Below are 13,675 nucleotides of genomic sequence, written 5' to 3'. Positions count from 1 at the left end.
GCTCTGGGTGGCCTTTGCCAGCAGAGGGGACTGTTGCTCGCCGCTCCAGAGGAGTTCTCCTGGAACCTTCCCCTTGGGACAACTCCGGAGGGGACATTTACTCTTTTCCTCCTTGCCCTGGCGAGGACGGACGGACGGACGGAGCGGGGACCCCTCCCGCGGGAAAACCACCGTCTCTGCGGCAGAGGGAGGAGGGGGAGAAAAAGCTGGCGGCGAGTCTCTCCCCAAATGATGTGTTTTCCTGCCTCTTTTGTTCGCAGAAACCTCCCCCCCCTCCCCCCCCCCCCCAAAAAAAAAAAAAAAAAAAGAGAGAGAAAATAAAAAATAATAATCCCCAGAAGTGATTCATATAACCCCACCGTGACGGTTCGGCCGCGCGGGTGAAAGCCGTGAACGAAACCACATGTGGCGGCGGCGGCGCCTGCCAAGTTTCGGAGGCTGCCGGTGAAACCGGCCACCGGCCGCCACCGCGAGTCCCCGCTGGGCTCCCGATTCCGCTGGGCGCCTCCCGCCGCGCACATCTGGAAAGAGAGACCGCTGGACACAGCTGGGTGCAGCACCCCAAGGAGGGTTGGGGGGGGGGGGGGTTGGTTGGGGTGATGCCCGGTGCCCCCCCCGTCGTCCCCCCCCGCGGCGGCTCTCCCTGTGTGAAGGGGATGCCCGTACGGCCGGAGCCCGTGGCTCACGCCGAGCTCAATCCTGCCCCGGCCACCGAGGTGACCCCGGTGCAGCCGTCACCTCCCCGAGACGGTGAGACCCTCGAGGGGCTCCATCCGGGCTCCCATGGCCCCGGGTTTCGGAGCCGCGCGGGGCCGGCGAGCCGCGCTGGAGGGATGCCCGCAGCCAAGCCCTTGAGGACGGACCCCCAACCTCCACGCCGAGCCCCACCGCGGCCCTCCGGCACCCCGGCACGGGGCTTTGTTTGACGGGGGCGGGGGGGGGGGACACACACACAGGGATTTTCCCAGCCGAGCCACGCCGGGTGCCAGGATCCCACTCCTCAAACCGCCTTCCCAAAGGACCACCTTTGCCCTTGCCCAGGGCTGGGAAACCAGGAGTGGGGCTCAAACCCTCCGGCAGCCGGCGTCGAGCCCACGTGGGGCTGGAACCGGTCCGGCTGCGGAAGAGTTAAAGCCCAACCGCTCGCCCGGCTCTCAGGGGCCTCCCACTCGCCCGGCGTGGAGTATGAATAGCTGCGCTCCCCTCCGCGCCCGGCCACTCGCTTCCCTCCCTGCCTTCCGTCTCCCCCAGAGCCTCCGGCATCCTCCGGCAGCGCCGGCATCAGAGCCTCCGGTATCCTCTGGCATAGTCGGCATCAGAGCCTCCGGCATCCTCCGGCAGCGCCGGCATCAGAGCCTCCGGTATCCTCCGGCATAGTCGGCATCAGAGCCTCCGGCATCCTCCGGCAGCGCCGGCATCAGAGCCTCCGGTATCCTCTGGCATAGTCGGCATCAGAGCCTCCGGCATCCTCCGGCAGCGCCGGCGATGCTGAGCATGGAAAGTTTGGCCGGGGCGAGAGCCCTGGGCGAGGAGTCGTTGCAGATGTGGGACCTCAACAAGCGGCTGGAGGCGTACCTGGCCCGGGTGAAGTTCCTGGAGGAGGAGAACGAGGTGCTGCGAGCCGAAATCCAGACCGCCAAGGGCGGCCCCGCCGGCGACGCGCGGCGGGCCGAGTACGAGGAGGAGCTGCGAACCCTACGGGATGCGCTGGATCGCGCCTTCAGGGAGAAGTGCGCGGCCGAGCTGGCCAGGGACAACCTCTACGAGGAGGTCCAGCAGGTGAAAGGCAAGTGCCAGAGGGAGCAGGCAGCCCGAGAAGAAGCCAAGAAGCTGCTCTCCTTGAGCAGGAAGGAGCTGGAGGAGGAGAGGAGGGCGCAGATCTGGCTGAAGGAGAGAGCGGCGCAGCTGGAGAAGGAGGTGGAAGCCCTGCTGGAGGTGCACGAGGAGGAGAAAGCGGGGTTGGAGGGGGAGATCGCCAACTTCACGCAGAGCCTGGAGAGCTTCCGCTGCGCGCCGGCGGCTTTCCAACCGGTGGAGGTGGAGGACTACTCCAAGAGGCTGTCGGAGATTTGGAAAGGGGCGGTGGAGACCTACAAGACGGAGGTGTCGCAGTTGGAGGGTTCCCTCTGCCAGGCCAAGGAGAACCTCTGGAAGGCGGTGGAGGACAACCAACAGAGCCAACTGCAGCTGCAGCACCTGGAGAAGGACCTGGTGGGGCTCAAAGCGCGGAAGGAGATGCTGGAGGAGAACCTGGCCCGGCAGTGGCAGGAGCAGCGCGGGGAGACGGAGAAGTTCCAGGTGGGTGAAGGCGGTGGGAGAGGAGGAGAGCGGGGTGCTGGGGGGGGTGCTGGGGGTGCTGGGGGGGGTGGGGGTGGGGGGGGATGCTCAGGGCATCCCGCAAAGGGAGGGGGGAGATGGATAAGGGGAGGAAAGACGGAGGGAGCAAAGGTGACCCGGGATGAGGTGCGGATGGAGAGGAAGGTGAGGAGGGCGGGAGGAAGAGCAGAGCGGTTCGGGGACATCCTCGTCACGACAGGGACCCGGAGCCGCCCTACAGCACCCGGACACCGGGTGCTCCCCCCCCCCCCCCCCCCCCACTTCCCCCATACACACCCTCCCCGGGGGCCGCGGCTCCGCGTCCCGTAGGGGTCCAGAGCCCCCGGAGGGAACCGCAGCTCCTCCTGCCCCCCCCCCCCCCCCCAAAGTGTGGGGTGCAGGCGGAGGATGGGGTTGGGGGGGGGGGGAGGGGGGGGAGTTTGGGGGGAGGATAAACTCCGACCGACTTTGCTGCAGCTCAACAGCTGCAAAAGTCATTCAGCAGCGGGAGGTTGGGGGGGGGGGGGGGGATAACGAATTGGGGGGGGGGGGACAGGGCTGGAAACACCGGGGGACGCCGCCGATGCTGCCCGGGGAAGGGTCCCTCTTTGTTCCGGGTGGAGGGGGGGGGGGGGGGGGACACCATCCACGGCCGTCACGGAGCAGAGGGGGCCGCGGGCTCGGCCGCCCACCCCAAAAGATGCTTCTTTCCCACGCCGCTGTCCCGCGGTCCCAAATCCCCCCCCACCCCCCCCACCACCTCATCCCACAGCCCCCCCCCACCCGCATCGCTTTCCAGCCCCGCTCCTCTCCTCCCCCCCCCCCAACCCCCCCCAAAAAAAGGGCCAAAACCTCAGGACCCCTCTCCCTCCCCGCGACACCCCGAGGGCGGAAGGGAGAGCCGCCGGTGTGGGCCCACATCCAGGCAGGGCTGAGATGTCCCCTGATGTGTGCGTGTGGGGGGGGGGTGGGGGGGTGTCCCCCACCGCCACGTCCCCCTGTGCCACCCGCAGTCGGCCATGGAGGCCCTGGAGCAGGAGAAGCAGAGTTTGGGGGCGCAGATCGCTCAGGTGCTGGAGGACCGGCAGCAGCTCATGCACCTCAAGATGTCCCTCAGCCTGGAAGTGGCCACCTACAGGTGAGGGGGGACGGGGGGGGGGGACTGGGGACCACCCGCTTCCCCCAGTAGGGAGTCGGGGCTGAACCCCCACACCACGGCGGGTGAAGGTTTTGGGGGTGTAGGGGGGGGTTGTCTTGTGTAGGGGCAGCCCGGAGCCCCTTTTCCAACCCTTCCAGCTGGTCCCAGACAAAGGCGGGCTGCCAGGGGACTGGGGGGACAATTAGCATGAGAATAGGGGCTGTCCCCTGCCCCATCGAGGGGCCTCCCCGGCTCAGGGTGATGTCACCCGGCGCGGACACTGATCCCGGGGACAGGGGGATGGGGAAGGGAGACAGGAGCAAAGGGGGGGGGGGAAGGGGAAGGGGGGGGGTGTCAGCAGCGGGCGGCGAAACCGCCCGTAGCCCCTTTGGTGCCTCAGTTTACCCGCCAAGCCGGCGCCGTTAGCCCAGCGGGGTGTGCTGGGGCGCGGCGGGAGAGGTTTGGCTCTCACCGTGGTGCAGGAGCCCGCTCCCCCCCCCCACACGCCCCATAGCGCCCACCCCATAGCGCCCACCCCATAGCACCCACCCCATAGCGCCCACCCCATAGCACCCACCCCATAGCATCCACCCCATAGCACCTACCCCATAGCACCCACCTCATAGCACCCACCCCATAGCACCCACCCCATAGCGCCCACCCCATAACACCCACCCCATAGCACCCACCTCATAGCGCCCACCCCATAGCATCCACCCCATAGCACCTACCTCATAGCATCCACCCCATAGCACCCACCCCATAGCGCCCACCCCATAGCACCCACCTCATAGCACCCACCCCATAGCATCCACCCCATAGCACCTACCCCATAGCACCCACCTCATAGCACCCACCCCATAGCACCCACCCCATAGCACCCACCCCATAGCGCCCACCCCATAACACCCACCCCATAGCACCCACCTCATAGCGCCCACCCCATAGCATCCACCCCATAGCACCTACCTCATAGCATCCACCCCATAGCACCCACCCCATAGCGCCCACCCCATAGCACCCACCTCATAGCACCCACCCCATAGCATCCACCCCATAGCACCTACCCCATAGCACCCACCTCATAGCACCCACCCTATAGCGCCCACCCCATAGCGCCCACCCCATAGAACCCAATCCATAGCATCCACCCCATAGCACCTACCCCATAGCGCCCACCCCATAGCACCTACCCCATAGCACCCACCCCATAGTGCCCACCCCATAACACCCATAGCACCCACTCCATAACACCTACCCCATAGCGCCCACCCCATAGCACCCACCCCATAGCACCCACCCCATAGCACCCACCCCATAACACCCACCCCATAGCGCCTACCCCATACCTCCCACCCCATAGCACCCATCCCATCACACCCACCCCATAGCTCCCACCCCATAGCTCCCACTCCATAGCGCCCACCCCATAGCGCCTACCCCATAGCGCCTACCCCATAGCGCCCACCCCATCACACCCACCCCATAGCACCCACCCCATAGCGCCCACCCCATAACACCCACCCCATAGCACCCACCTCATAGCGCCCACCCCATAGCATCCACCCCATAGCACCTACCTCATAGCATCCACCCCATAGCACCCACCCCATAGCGCCCACCCCATAGCACCCACCTCATAGCACCCACCCCATAGCATCCACCCCATAGCACCTACCCCATAGCACCCACCTCATAGCACCCACCCCATAGCACCCACCCCATAGCACCCACCCCATAGCGCCCACCCCATAACACCCACCCCATAGCACCCACCTCATAGCGCCCACCCCATAGCATCCACCCCATAGCACCTACCTCATAGCATCCACCCCATAGCACCCACCCCATAGCGCCCACCCCATAGCACCCACCTCATAGCACCCACCCCATAGCATCCACCCCATAGCACCTACCCCATAGCACCCACCTCATAGCACCCACCCTATAGCGCCCACCCCATAGCGCCCACCCCATAGAACCCAATCCATAGCATCCACCCCATAGCACCTACCCCATAGCGCCCACCCCATAGCACCTACCCCATAGCACCCACCCCATAGTGCCCACCCCATAACACCCATAGCACCCACTCCATAACACCTACCCCATAGCGCCCACCCCATAGCACCCACCCCATAGCACCCACCCCATAGCACCCACCCCATAACACCCACCCCATAGCGCCTACCCCATACCTCCCACCCCATAGCACCCATCCCATCACACCCACCCCATAGCTCCCACCCCATAGCTCCCACTCCATAGCGCCCACCCCATAGCGCCTACCCCATAGCGCCTACCCCATAGCGCCCACCCCATCACACCCACCCCATAGCACCCACCCCATAGCACCCACCCCATAACACCCACCCCATACCTCCCACCCCATACCTCCCACCCCATACCTCCCACCCCATAGCGCCAACCCCACTCCTCTCCTGGCAGGACGCTGCTGGAAGCAGAGAGCACCCGCTTGCAGATGCCAACCGGGGAATACAAGCTGGCCAACGGCTTGCGAGGTAAGGCAGCACCGGCCTCGGCCCCGGCATCGCCGCCGCCGTGTCACCCCGAGGTGGGGGGCGGGGAGGGGGGGCAGGGGAATTTCGGAGGGTGAGGCTGAATATAGACCCGAACATTTTCCTGGCAGCGATAGGAAGGTGAGAACAGCGGCCGGGGGGCTCCTGGCACGGGGCTCACAGCCGCCGCCGCCGCAGCGCAGATAAGGGCTTATCTGCTTCTTCGCCTCTTGTTTTTAATTCCTGCCCTGCACGGGGAGGGCCGGAGGGGCGCCGCGTGCCCGGCGGGACGGCGGCTTGTCGTAACAAGCTGAGCATTTCTTTTTTCCTCCAAAAATAACACACCAAGGAAAGCCCCGTCACCTGCGCTCTTCTCCCCCCACCCCACCCCCCCCCCCCAGCAGCAAGACCCGATTGCCGCGGCCGCAGCCGGGCAGAGCGTCGTCCCCCTGCGCGGTGCCGAATCCCCCCGGGAGCGTCGGCACCGGTTGCACTGGAGCGCGGAATTTTCCCACTTTCCGCGAAGGGGCTGTTTGTTTAAAAATAGGAGCGGGGGCTGCAGGCGGCCAGAGGCGCCCGGGCGGCAGGGGAGGGGTGGCGGGGGAGCTGCGCCAGCGGTTTTTCGGCAGGTTCACCCGCGCCCCCCCCCCCCCCCCCCCCTTTGCAGATCTCAAGCTGGAGGTGAGCGGTGGCAGCAAACTGGCGGCGGCGAGCGCCGAAGCCAGGCGGCTGCTGCCCCGGGACCACCGAAGCGGCCCCTCCGTCTTCCCCAGGGCCGAAGCGAGGGGGCAACCGGCGAAAGCCCAAAGCGACGTTCCGACACCCAAAAGCCAGAGCCCCGGTGCCGGGGAGCTCCGAAAAATCAGCTCGGTCCTCCACGCCGCGGCACCGCAGGCTGCCGGCACGGCCGCCCCCGGCCGCCCCACGGCGAGCCCCTCGCAGCCCGGCAAAGCCGCCCCTTCTCTCTCCCTGGATCCCCCCAGCCCTGTGCCGCCGGAGCCGGGGAGCCCGGGGGGAGAGGGTCCTGCCTGGCCAGGGGGAGACGGAGGGGAACCGGGCCAAGGGAAGGAGCATCCTCCAGCCGGAGCTGCGGCGGAGACCCACAACGGCAGCGCCGAGCCGGCGGCATCGCTGCCCTCCGGCAGCCTGCGGTACCCAGCCCAGCTGGTCAGCGAGGCGCTGGAGGACGCTCTCAAGGAGATGAAAGACGACGCTCAGCCCAAAGAAGAGCCCGCGCTCGGCGCTGCCCGTGCCCCCGACCCCCTTCTCCCCACAGAAGTTTGCAGAGGGGCCGAGGAAGGGCAAGACCCCTCGGAGGGTGCCGGGGATGGCGAAGCCCCCGAAACGGAAGGCGGAACTGGGGAGGAGTGCGGCGCTCCGCGGGACGGAGCCGTGTCCCCGTCGGGATCGCATCCCCGCGGCACGGCTTCTTCCCCGAGTGCGGCGGCAAGCCGGGATGAGACGGGAGCGTGGGAGGAGGAGACGCCCACTGTGCTGAGCCCAAAGGAACCAGAAGCGGTGGCCCTGGAAGAGGACAGGAGTGGCCCGGGCAGGATGGGGACCAGGCGGGAAGAGGCGGAGCGAGGGGAGGATGAGGCGGAGGCCGCAAGCCCGGAGGCATCGCGCCCCTCGGAGGACGAGGAGGAGAGGGGACCCCGCGGGGAGGACGGCGATTTCCAGGGCGAAGGGATGGACGCGGGAGAAGGGGAGTCCCCGCAACGAGAAGTTGAAGCTGCCTTTGCCGTCCCCGGGGAACGCCAGCCGGGTTTGCCCACGGAAAGTCGCCTGGAAGAGGACCTGGTTGATGGAGGGCAGGCAAAGTTTGAGCCCGGGGAGATGCCCGTGTGCGAGACCGAACCGGCTGCAGAGGAGGAGGAAAGGGGGCGGGAGACGCGGTCAGTGCGGGAGCCCTGCCCAGAGCAGGAGCCCTCCAGCATCCATGAGGCCATCCCAGCAGAGGAGGCTTCGTCGGAGGCTGAAGAAGATGCTGTGGGAGGGGAGGACGCAGGCAGAGCGAAGGATGGTGAGGGAGAAAAGGGAGAAGCCGACGGGGAGGCGCTGGGAGGAGAAGACCCCCGGGCAGGAGATGTTGGGGGACCTCCAGCCCTGGGCCAGGAGAGCAGAGCCCAGGAGGAGCCCGAGGACCTGCAGGAAAATGGCTTTGCGGAAGAGGTGCGGGAGCAGGAGGAGCTGGAACCGGAGCCGGGAGAGGAGCCCTGGGGTGGGAGGGATGACGGCAACAGCCAAAAAACCTGCCCGGAGGATTGGGAGGTGACAGCAGAGGACACAGATGGGGCTCTGGGGCCAGAAGAGCCAAGCTGGACGGATGACGCCCCACCAACTGCAGGAGGGCTGGAAAGGGAGGAGAGAGAGGCCAGCGGGTTGCCGGCAGAGCTGGAGGAAAGCCGGGAAGACGAGGAAGAAGACGACGAGATCCAGGGGACGAGCCAGCAGCGGCCACCGCCGGAGGCTGAGCCGGCCGCGGCGCTGGCGAGGGACGAGCAGGAGGGCGCCACGGGGCAGCCCACCCCGGCACCCACAGATGCTCCAGGGCAAGGGGACCGCCAGGAGCCGGCCGAGGGTCCGGAGGAGCCATGGGAGGTGCAGGATGAGGATGCCGACGCCGAACTCGGCTTGGATTCGGGAGAGCTGGAGAGCAGCAGCACCGGCCCCGCGGTGCTTCAACAGGCGCCGGGTGAAGGCGCGGAGAGGGGCGAGTTGGCAGAGGAGGAGGAGGAGGAGGAGGAGGAGGAGGAGGAGGAGGATGGGCGATCGGGAGAGCTGGAGCAGGCACCGGGGCCGGGCAGGAGAGTGGAGCTGGAGGACACGCTGCCGGACAGCACGCCCTTGCACCTCTACCAAGGGGAGATGCTGGCTGTGGTGGCACCCGGCCAAAACCCTCCAGAGATCGAGGAGACCACGGAGACAGCCCCCGCCTCCGAAATAGCTCCGGAGGATGAAGGATGGCTGGAAGGGAGGGAGAAGCCACCAGCTCCCACCGTGCCAGAGAGCCCTGAAGAGGAGTCAAGGATGGAGGCAGCCCCTGCGGCAGAGGGTGCCGAGGAGGAGGAAGGCTATTTCATGGTCTCTGCTCCCAACCAAGAGCTTTCCAGCTCGGAGGAAGCTGAGATCTCCGAGGACTTTGAAGAAATTAAAGTTGAAGCCACCGAAGCTGGCGACGATGATGTGGGAGCTCCTGGAGAAGCATCTCCTGTGCCGGAGGACGAAGGGCTCTTTGAGGCATTTGTTGGTGAAGCAGACGAAGACGTGAAGGTGCCCAGGGAAGAACCCGAGATGCCGAAAGATGAGGATGAGGACGATGCTGGAGGTTTTACCGCCGAGCTGGAGGAAGGCCCAGCCGTGCCCGAGGCAGACCCCGGCTCCCCCGGGGCCGCGGGGCCGTTAGCAGGAGGCGCTGACGAGCCAGCCCGGGGTGCCGCGGGCTCCGGTGAGCGCGAGGGACCAGAGCGCGCGGAGGGTTTGGCTGCTGAGTCGGACGAGGAGCTCGGCGGCACGGTGGAGCTGGAGAGCGACGCCGGCAGTGCCGAAACACCACCAGGCCGCGACCTGGGGCTGGTGGGGCAGGAGGAGAAGGAGGAGAAGGAGGAGGAGGAGGAGGAGGAGGAGGACGAACCCGGCACGGCCTACCACGACGCGGCCGAGCCCGTCCCCCCGGCAGAGCTCCAGGCCCAGGGCATGCCGGTTTCTCCGCTGCCCGACCCAGCGGAGCGGCCATGGGACGAGCAGCCATCTGTGGAGGAGGAAGCAGCAGACGGTGACAGTCCTCCCCCAAGGAGGGACGAGGAGCCCCCCGAGGCCGACCCACCTCGGCCGGGCTCCCCGCCGGAGCAGGGAGGTTTTCCGGAGATGATTAAAGAAAGCCCAGAGGAGGCCGACCTCTCTGCAAAGGTGCCGGCGGACGTCATGAAAGACTCGGATATTTTGGAAATAGTTGAGCAAGCCCTGGAGTTCAACCAGGAGCTGGTGATGGGGGCGAGGGCGGCTGAGGGCGGGCAGCGGGATCCCGGCGAGACCGAGCTCCCCCGGGACGCCGGAGAAGACTCTTCACCCGCCTCATCCAGCGAGGAGGAGCCGACGGTGCAGGAGGCACCAGCGGATGCGGCACCGGGGCCGGAGGGGCCGGTTGGGGCTGAGAATGGGCTGCACCGGGAAACCAGCCTGGAGGACCTGGCCGAATTCACCGAGGAGGTGCTGAACGGCATGGCCGGCGTGCCGCCGGCGCAGGAGCTCCCCACCGAGACGGCAGAGCCCACCACAGTGATGCCACCACAGCCTCCCGCTCCCGCAGATGCCGCCGCCGCCGCCAAGCTGGCCGGTGCCCCCCAGCAGCGTGGCAAGCACGGCGGGGCCGAATCCATCCCCGTGCCGTCCGCTTTGGGGGACGACGTCTCGCGCCTCGCGCCCCACCAGCCGCCGGCGTGCCGGCTGAGAGCCGAGCAGGAGCCCTGGTCCCCAGGGGACGAGTGACAGTGGGGGGGGGACAACCCCCTTCCCACCACCCCCCGTACCCCCCTCCCCCGGTAGCCCCTTCCCTGCCAAAACCCAGCGCCCTCATTTCACCCGCCTAACGCTTCTCCGCCTCCTTATGATTTTTAACATGGTCGCGTGGATTTTTTTGGCACCCCCTTTTTCAGAGTGAAGAACCACCGAGCTCAGTTCCCGCCCCCCCACCCCCAAATTCGCATGCTTGCTCCGGGACCCCGGCCTCGTTTTCTACCCCCTCTGGGCGGCTGTATTTAATTGAAACCCCATATTTCCCCTTTCCCTCCACTCTCCCCCTTTTCACCCCCCCCTCGCCAACACATCCACCCCAGGAAAGCCCAACCGGAGGTTGGGGACCCCCACACGCTGCACCCCGGGTACCCAGCGCCGTGGGGCGAGGGCACCCCCGGGGTCCCCGGCCCCGATGCTCGCCGGGCTGACCCACGCCGGATGTATTCGCTGCCTTGACATTAATTTAATAAAACCTCGTCCTCCCCCTCGCACCCGCTGCAGCCCGGCTCTCCTCATTCCCACGGCTCTGGGGGGGGGGGGGAGGGGGGGGAAGGGGGGACGGGAGGGGGCAGCAGCTCTGGGGCAGGGGGGGTGTTTGCGTTTCCAGGTTGCTTTCTGCTAGGAAAGCACGGGGTCATCCGTCAACATGGGTTGGGGACAGGGTCGCCCGTCCCTGGGGCAATGCACCCCCCTTGGGGCGATGCTCCCCCATCCTGAGGGCGATGTACCCCCCCCGGGGCGATTCTCCCCCATCCCTGGGGCAATGGATCCCCCTGGAATGGTGCTCCCCATCCCTGGGGTGATGCTCCCCCCTGGGGTGATGCTCCTTCATCCTCAGGGTGATGTACCCCCCCCAGGGCGATTCTCCCCCATCCCTGGGGCAATGGATCCCCCTGGAATGATGCTCCCCCATCCCCAGGGTGATGTACCCCCCCTGGGGCGATGTTCCCCCATCTCTGGGACAATGAAACCCCCTGGAATGATACTCCCCATCCTTGGGGTGATGCTCCTCCCTGGGGTGATGCTCCCCCATCCCCAGGGCGATGCTCCCCCCTGGGCTGACGGTCCCTCATCCCTGGGGCAGTGGATCCCTCTGGAATGATGCTCCTTCACCCCCAGGGTGACGTTCCCCCCTGGGACGATGCTCCCCCATCCCCAGGGTGATGTACCCCCCCGGGGGCGATGTTCCCCCATCTCCGGGACAATGAAACCCCCTGGAATGATACTCCCCATCCCTGGGGTGATGCAGCCCCCTGGGGTGATACTCCTTCATCCTTGGGGTGATGCTCCTCCCTGGGGTGATGAAGCCCCCTGGGGTGATGCTCCCCCATCCCCAGGGTGATGTACCCCCCCCAGGGCGATTCTCCCCCATCCCTGGGGCAATGGATCCCCCTGGAATGATGCTCCCCATCCCTGGGGCAATAATTCCCCCTGGAATGATGCTCCCCCATCCCCAGGGTGATGTACCCCCCCTGGGGCGATGTTCCCCCATCTCCGGGACAATGAAACCCCCTGGAATGATACTCCCCATCCTTGGGGTGATGCTCCTCCCTGGGGTGATGCTCCCCCATCCCCAGGGCGATGCTCCCCCCTGGGCTGACGGTCCCTCATCCCTGGGGCAGTGGATCCCTCTGGAATGATGCTCCTTCATCCCCAGGGTGACGTTCCCCCCTGGGACGATGCTCCCCCATCCCCAGGGTGATGTACCCCCCCGGGGGCGATGTTCCCCCATCTCCGGGACAATGAAACCCCCTGGAATGATACTCCCCATCCCTGGGGTGATGAAGCCCCCTGGGGTGATGCTCCCCCATCCCCAGGGTGATGTACCCCCCCCGGGGCGATTCTCCCCCATCTCTGGGGCAATGGATCCCCCTGGAATGATGCTCCCCATCCCTGGGGCAATAATTCCCCCTGGAATGATGCTCCCCCATCCCCAGGGTGATGTACCCCCCCTGGGGCGATGTTCCCCCATCTCTGGGACAATGAAACCCCCTGGAATGATACTCCCCATCCTTGGGGTGATGCTCCTCCCTGGGGTGATGCAGCCCCCTGGAATGATGCTCCCCCATCCCTGGGGCAATAAATCCCCCTGGAATGATGCTCCCCCCTGGGCTGACGGTCCCTCATCCCTGGGGCAGTGGATCCCTCTGGAATGATGCTCCTTCACCCCCAGGGTGACGTTCCCCCCTGGGACGATGCTCCCCCATCCCCAGGGCCCAGCGGACGCCCCTCAGGGCTCACCGCTGCCCGACCACTTGCCCGTCCGCCCCCTGGGCCGGCTGGCCGGGAGCAGGACGGGATGCCAGCCCACCCCGTCCCCGTGCCAGCCCCGTCAGCCGTGAGCCAGCAAAACCAGCCGCTATTCCTGCCGGCATCGGGCAGGCTGCCCGCGGGACGGCGTACCGCTGCCCGGTCCCGGCAGCCGCCGGGGAACCCCGAGCATGGCGGCGGGGGACCCCGTCACCCCGTTTTTGCCCCTTCTCCTAAAGGGCGCTGGTCTGCAACGGAGGGGGAAGGGGGGTGGGGGGCTACGAGGAGCCGAGGGGGCTCAATCGCCCCGTTGTGCGGCCAAGCGTGGGGACGGCGCGGGAAGAGGCGCATAAATCAGGTTCCAGTTGGAGAATGGGCTCCTTTATGCCGGGCAAAGGGCTGAGTCACGGCCGGGCAAGGGGACGAGGGGACCCGAGCGGCGGTGGCATCCCCCGGGGGGGGGACAGGGGGACGACGACACCCACAGCCTCGCATGGCTCCTTTGGGTGCTCAGGGACGGGTCGCCCGCCCCAGCCGGCCTCGCCGCTCGCCCACACGCCGGATTTAGCCCGACCGTCCCCGCGCCAGCGCCCCGGGGATGCTCGGAGCCAGGGAGCGATAAGGACCCGACGTTTATCTGCCTTCCTCCCTGCGAAGCCCCCGGCCCCCTCCCCTGCCCGAAAGCGACGGTTTTCCTTTTAAGGCCAAACTCCAACGGATCCAAACACCGTAATAAAATAAAATAAATAAATAAAAAAAATAAAAAAAAATAAAAAATAACCCCCTCCGATTAGTTTAATCAGGCGCCGAGCCTGCGTTCAATCAGACCTTGGCCCGAACGTACCCCGTCGGCGAGTTCGGGGCTGTGTCAGCCCCGGTACACCCCCCTCCCCCCCGCCAAGACACCCCCTCCCCTGTGTCCCCCCCCTCCTACTAT

At 66.7% G+C, this 13,675-nt stretch overlaps 1 protein-coding gene across 1 annotated transcript; it reads left to right on the top strand.

Annotated features, from left to right (window-relative positions):
• Positions 1 to 1,485: 1,485 nt before the first annotated feature.
• On the top strand, positions 1,486 to 10,765 carry NES (nestin; the record flags this gene model as incomplete). The annotated part of the gene is made up of 4 exons (XM_082495928.1): positions 1,486 to 2,298; positions 3,330 to 3,454; positions 5,903 to 5,976; positions 6,641 to 10,765. 4 exons carry the CDS (start codon positions 1,486 to 1,488, stop codon positions 10,459 to 10,461), a joined length of 4,833 nt encoding a protein of 1,610 aa, XP_082352054.1. The 3' UTR covers positions 10,462 to 10,765.
• Positions 10,766 to 13,675: the final 2,910 nt, after the last annotated feature.

The sequence above is a fragment of the Vanellus vanellus genome, assembly GCF_965231255.1.
Source record: "Vanellus vanellus genome assembly, chromosome: 27".
In the NCBI taxonomy this organism is placed as follows: domain Eukaryota; kingdom Metazoa; phylum Chordata; class Aves; order Charadriiformes; family Charadriidae; genus Vanellus; species Vanellus vanellus.
Note: the sequence above shows the minus strand (reverse complement) of the source record. Positions and strands in the feature narration are given on the sequence as shown.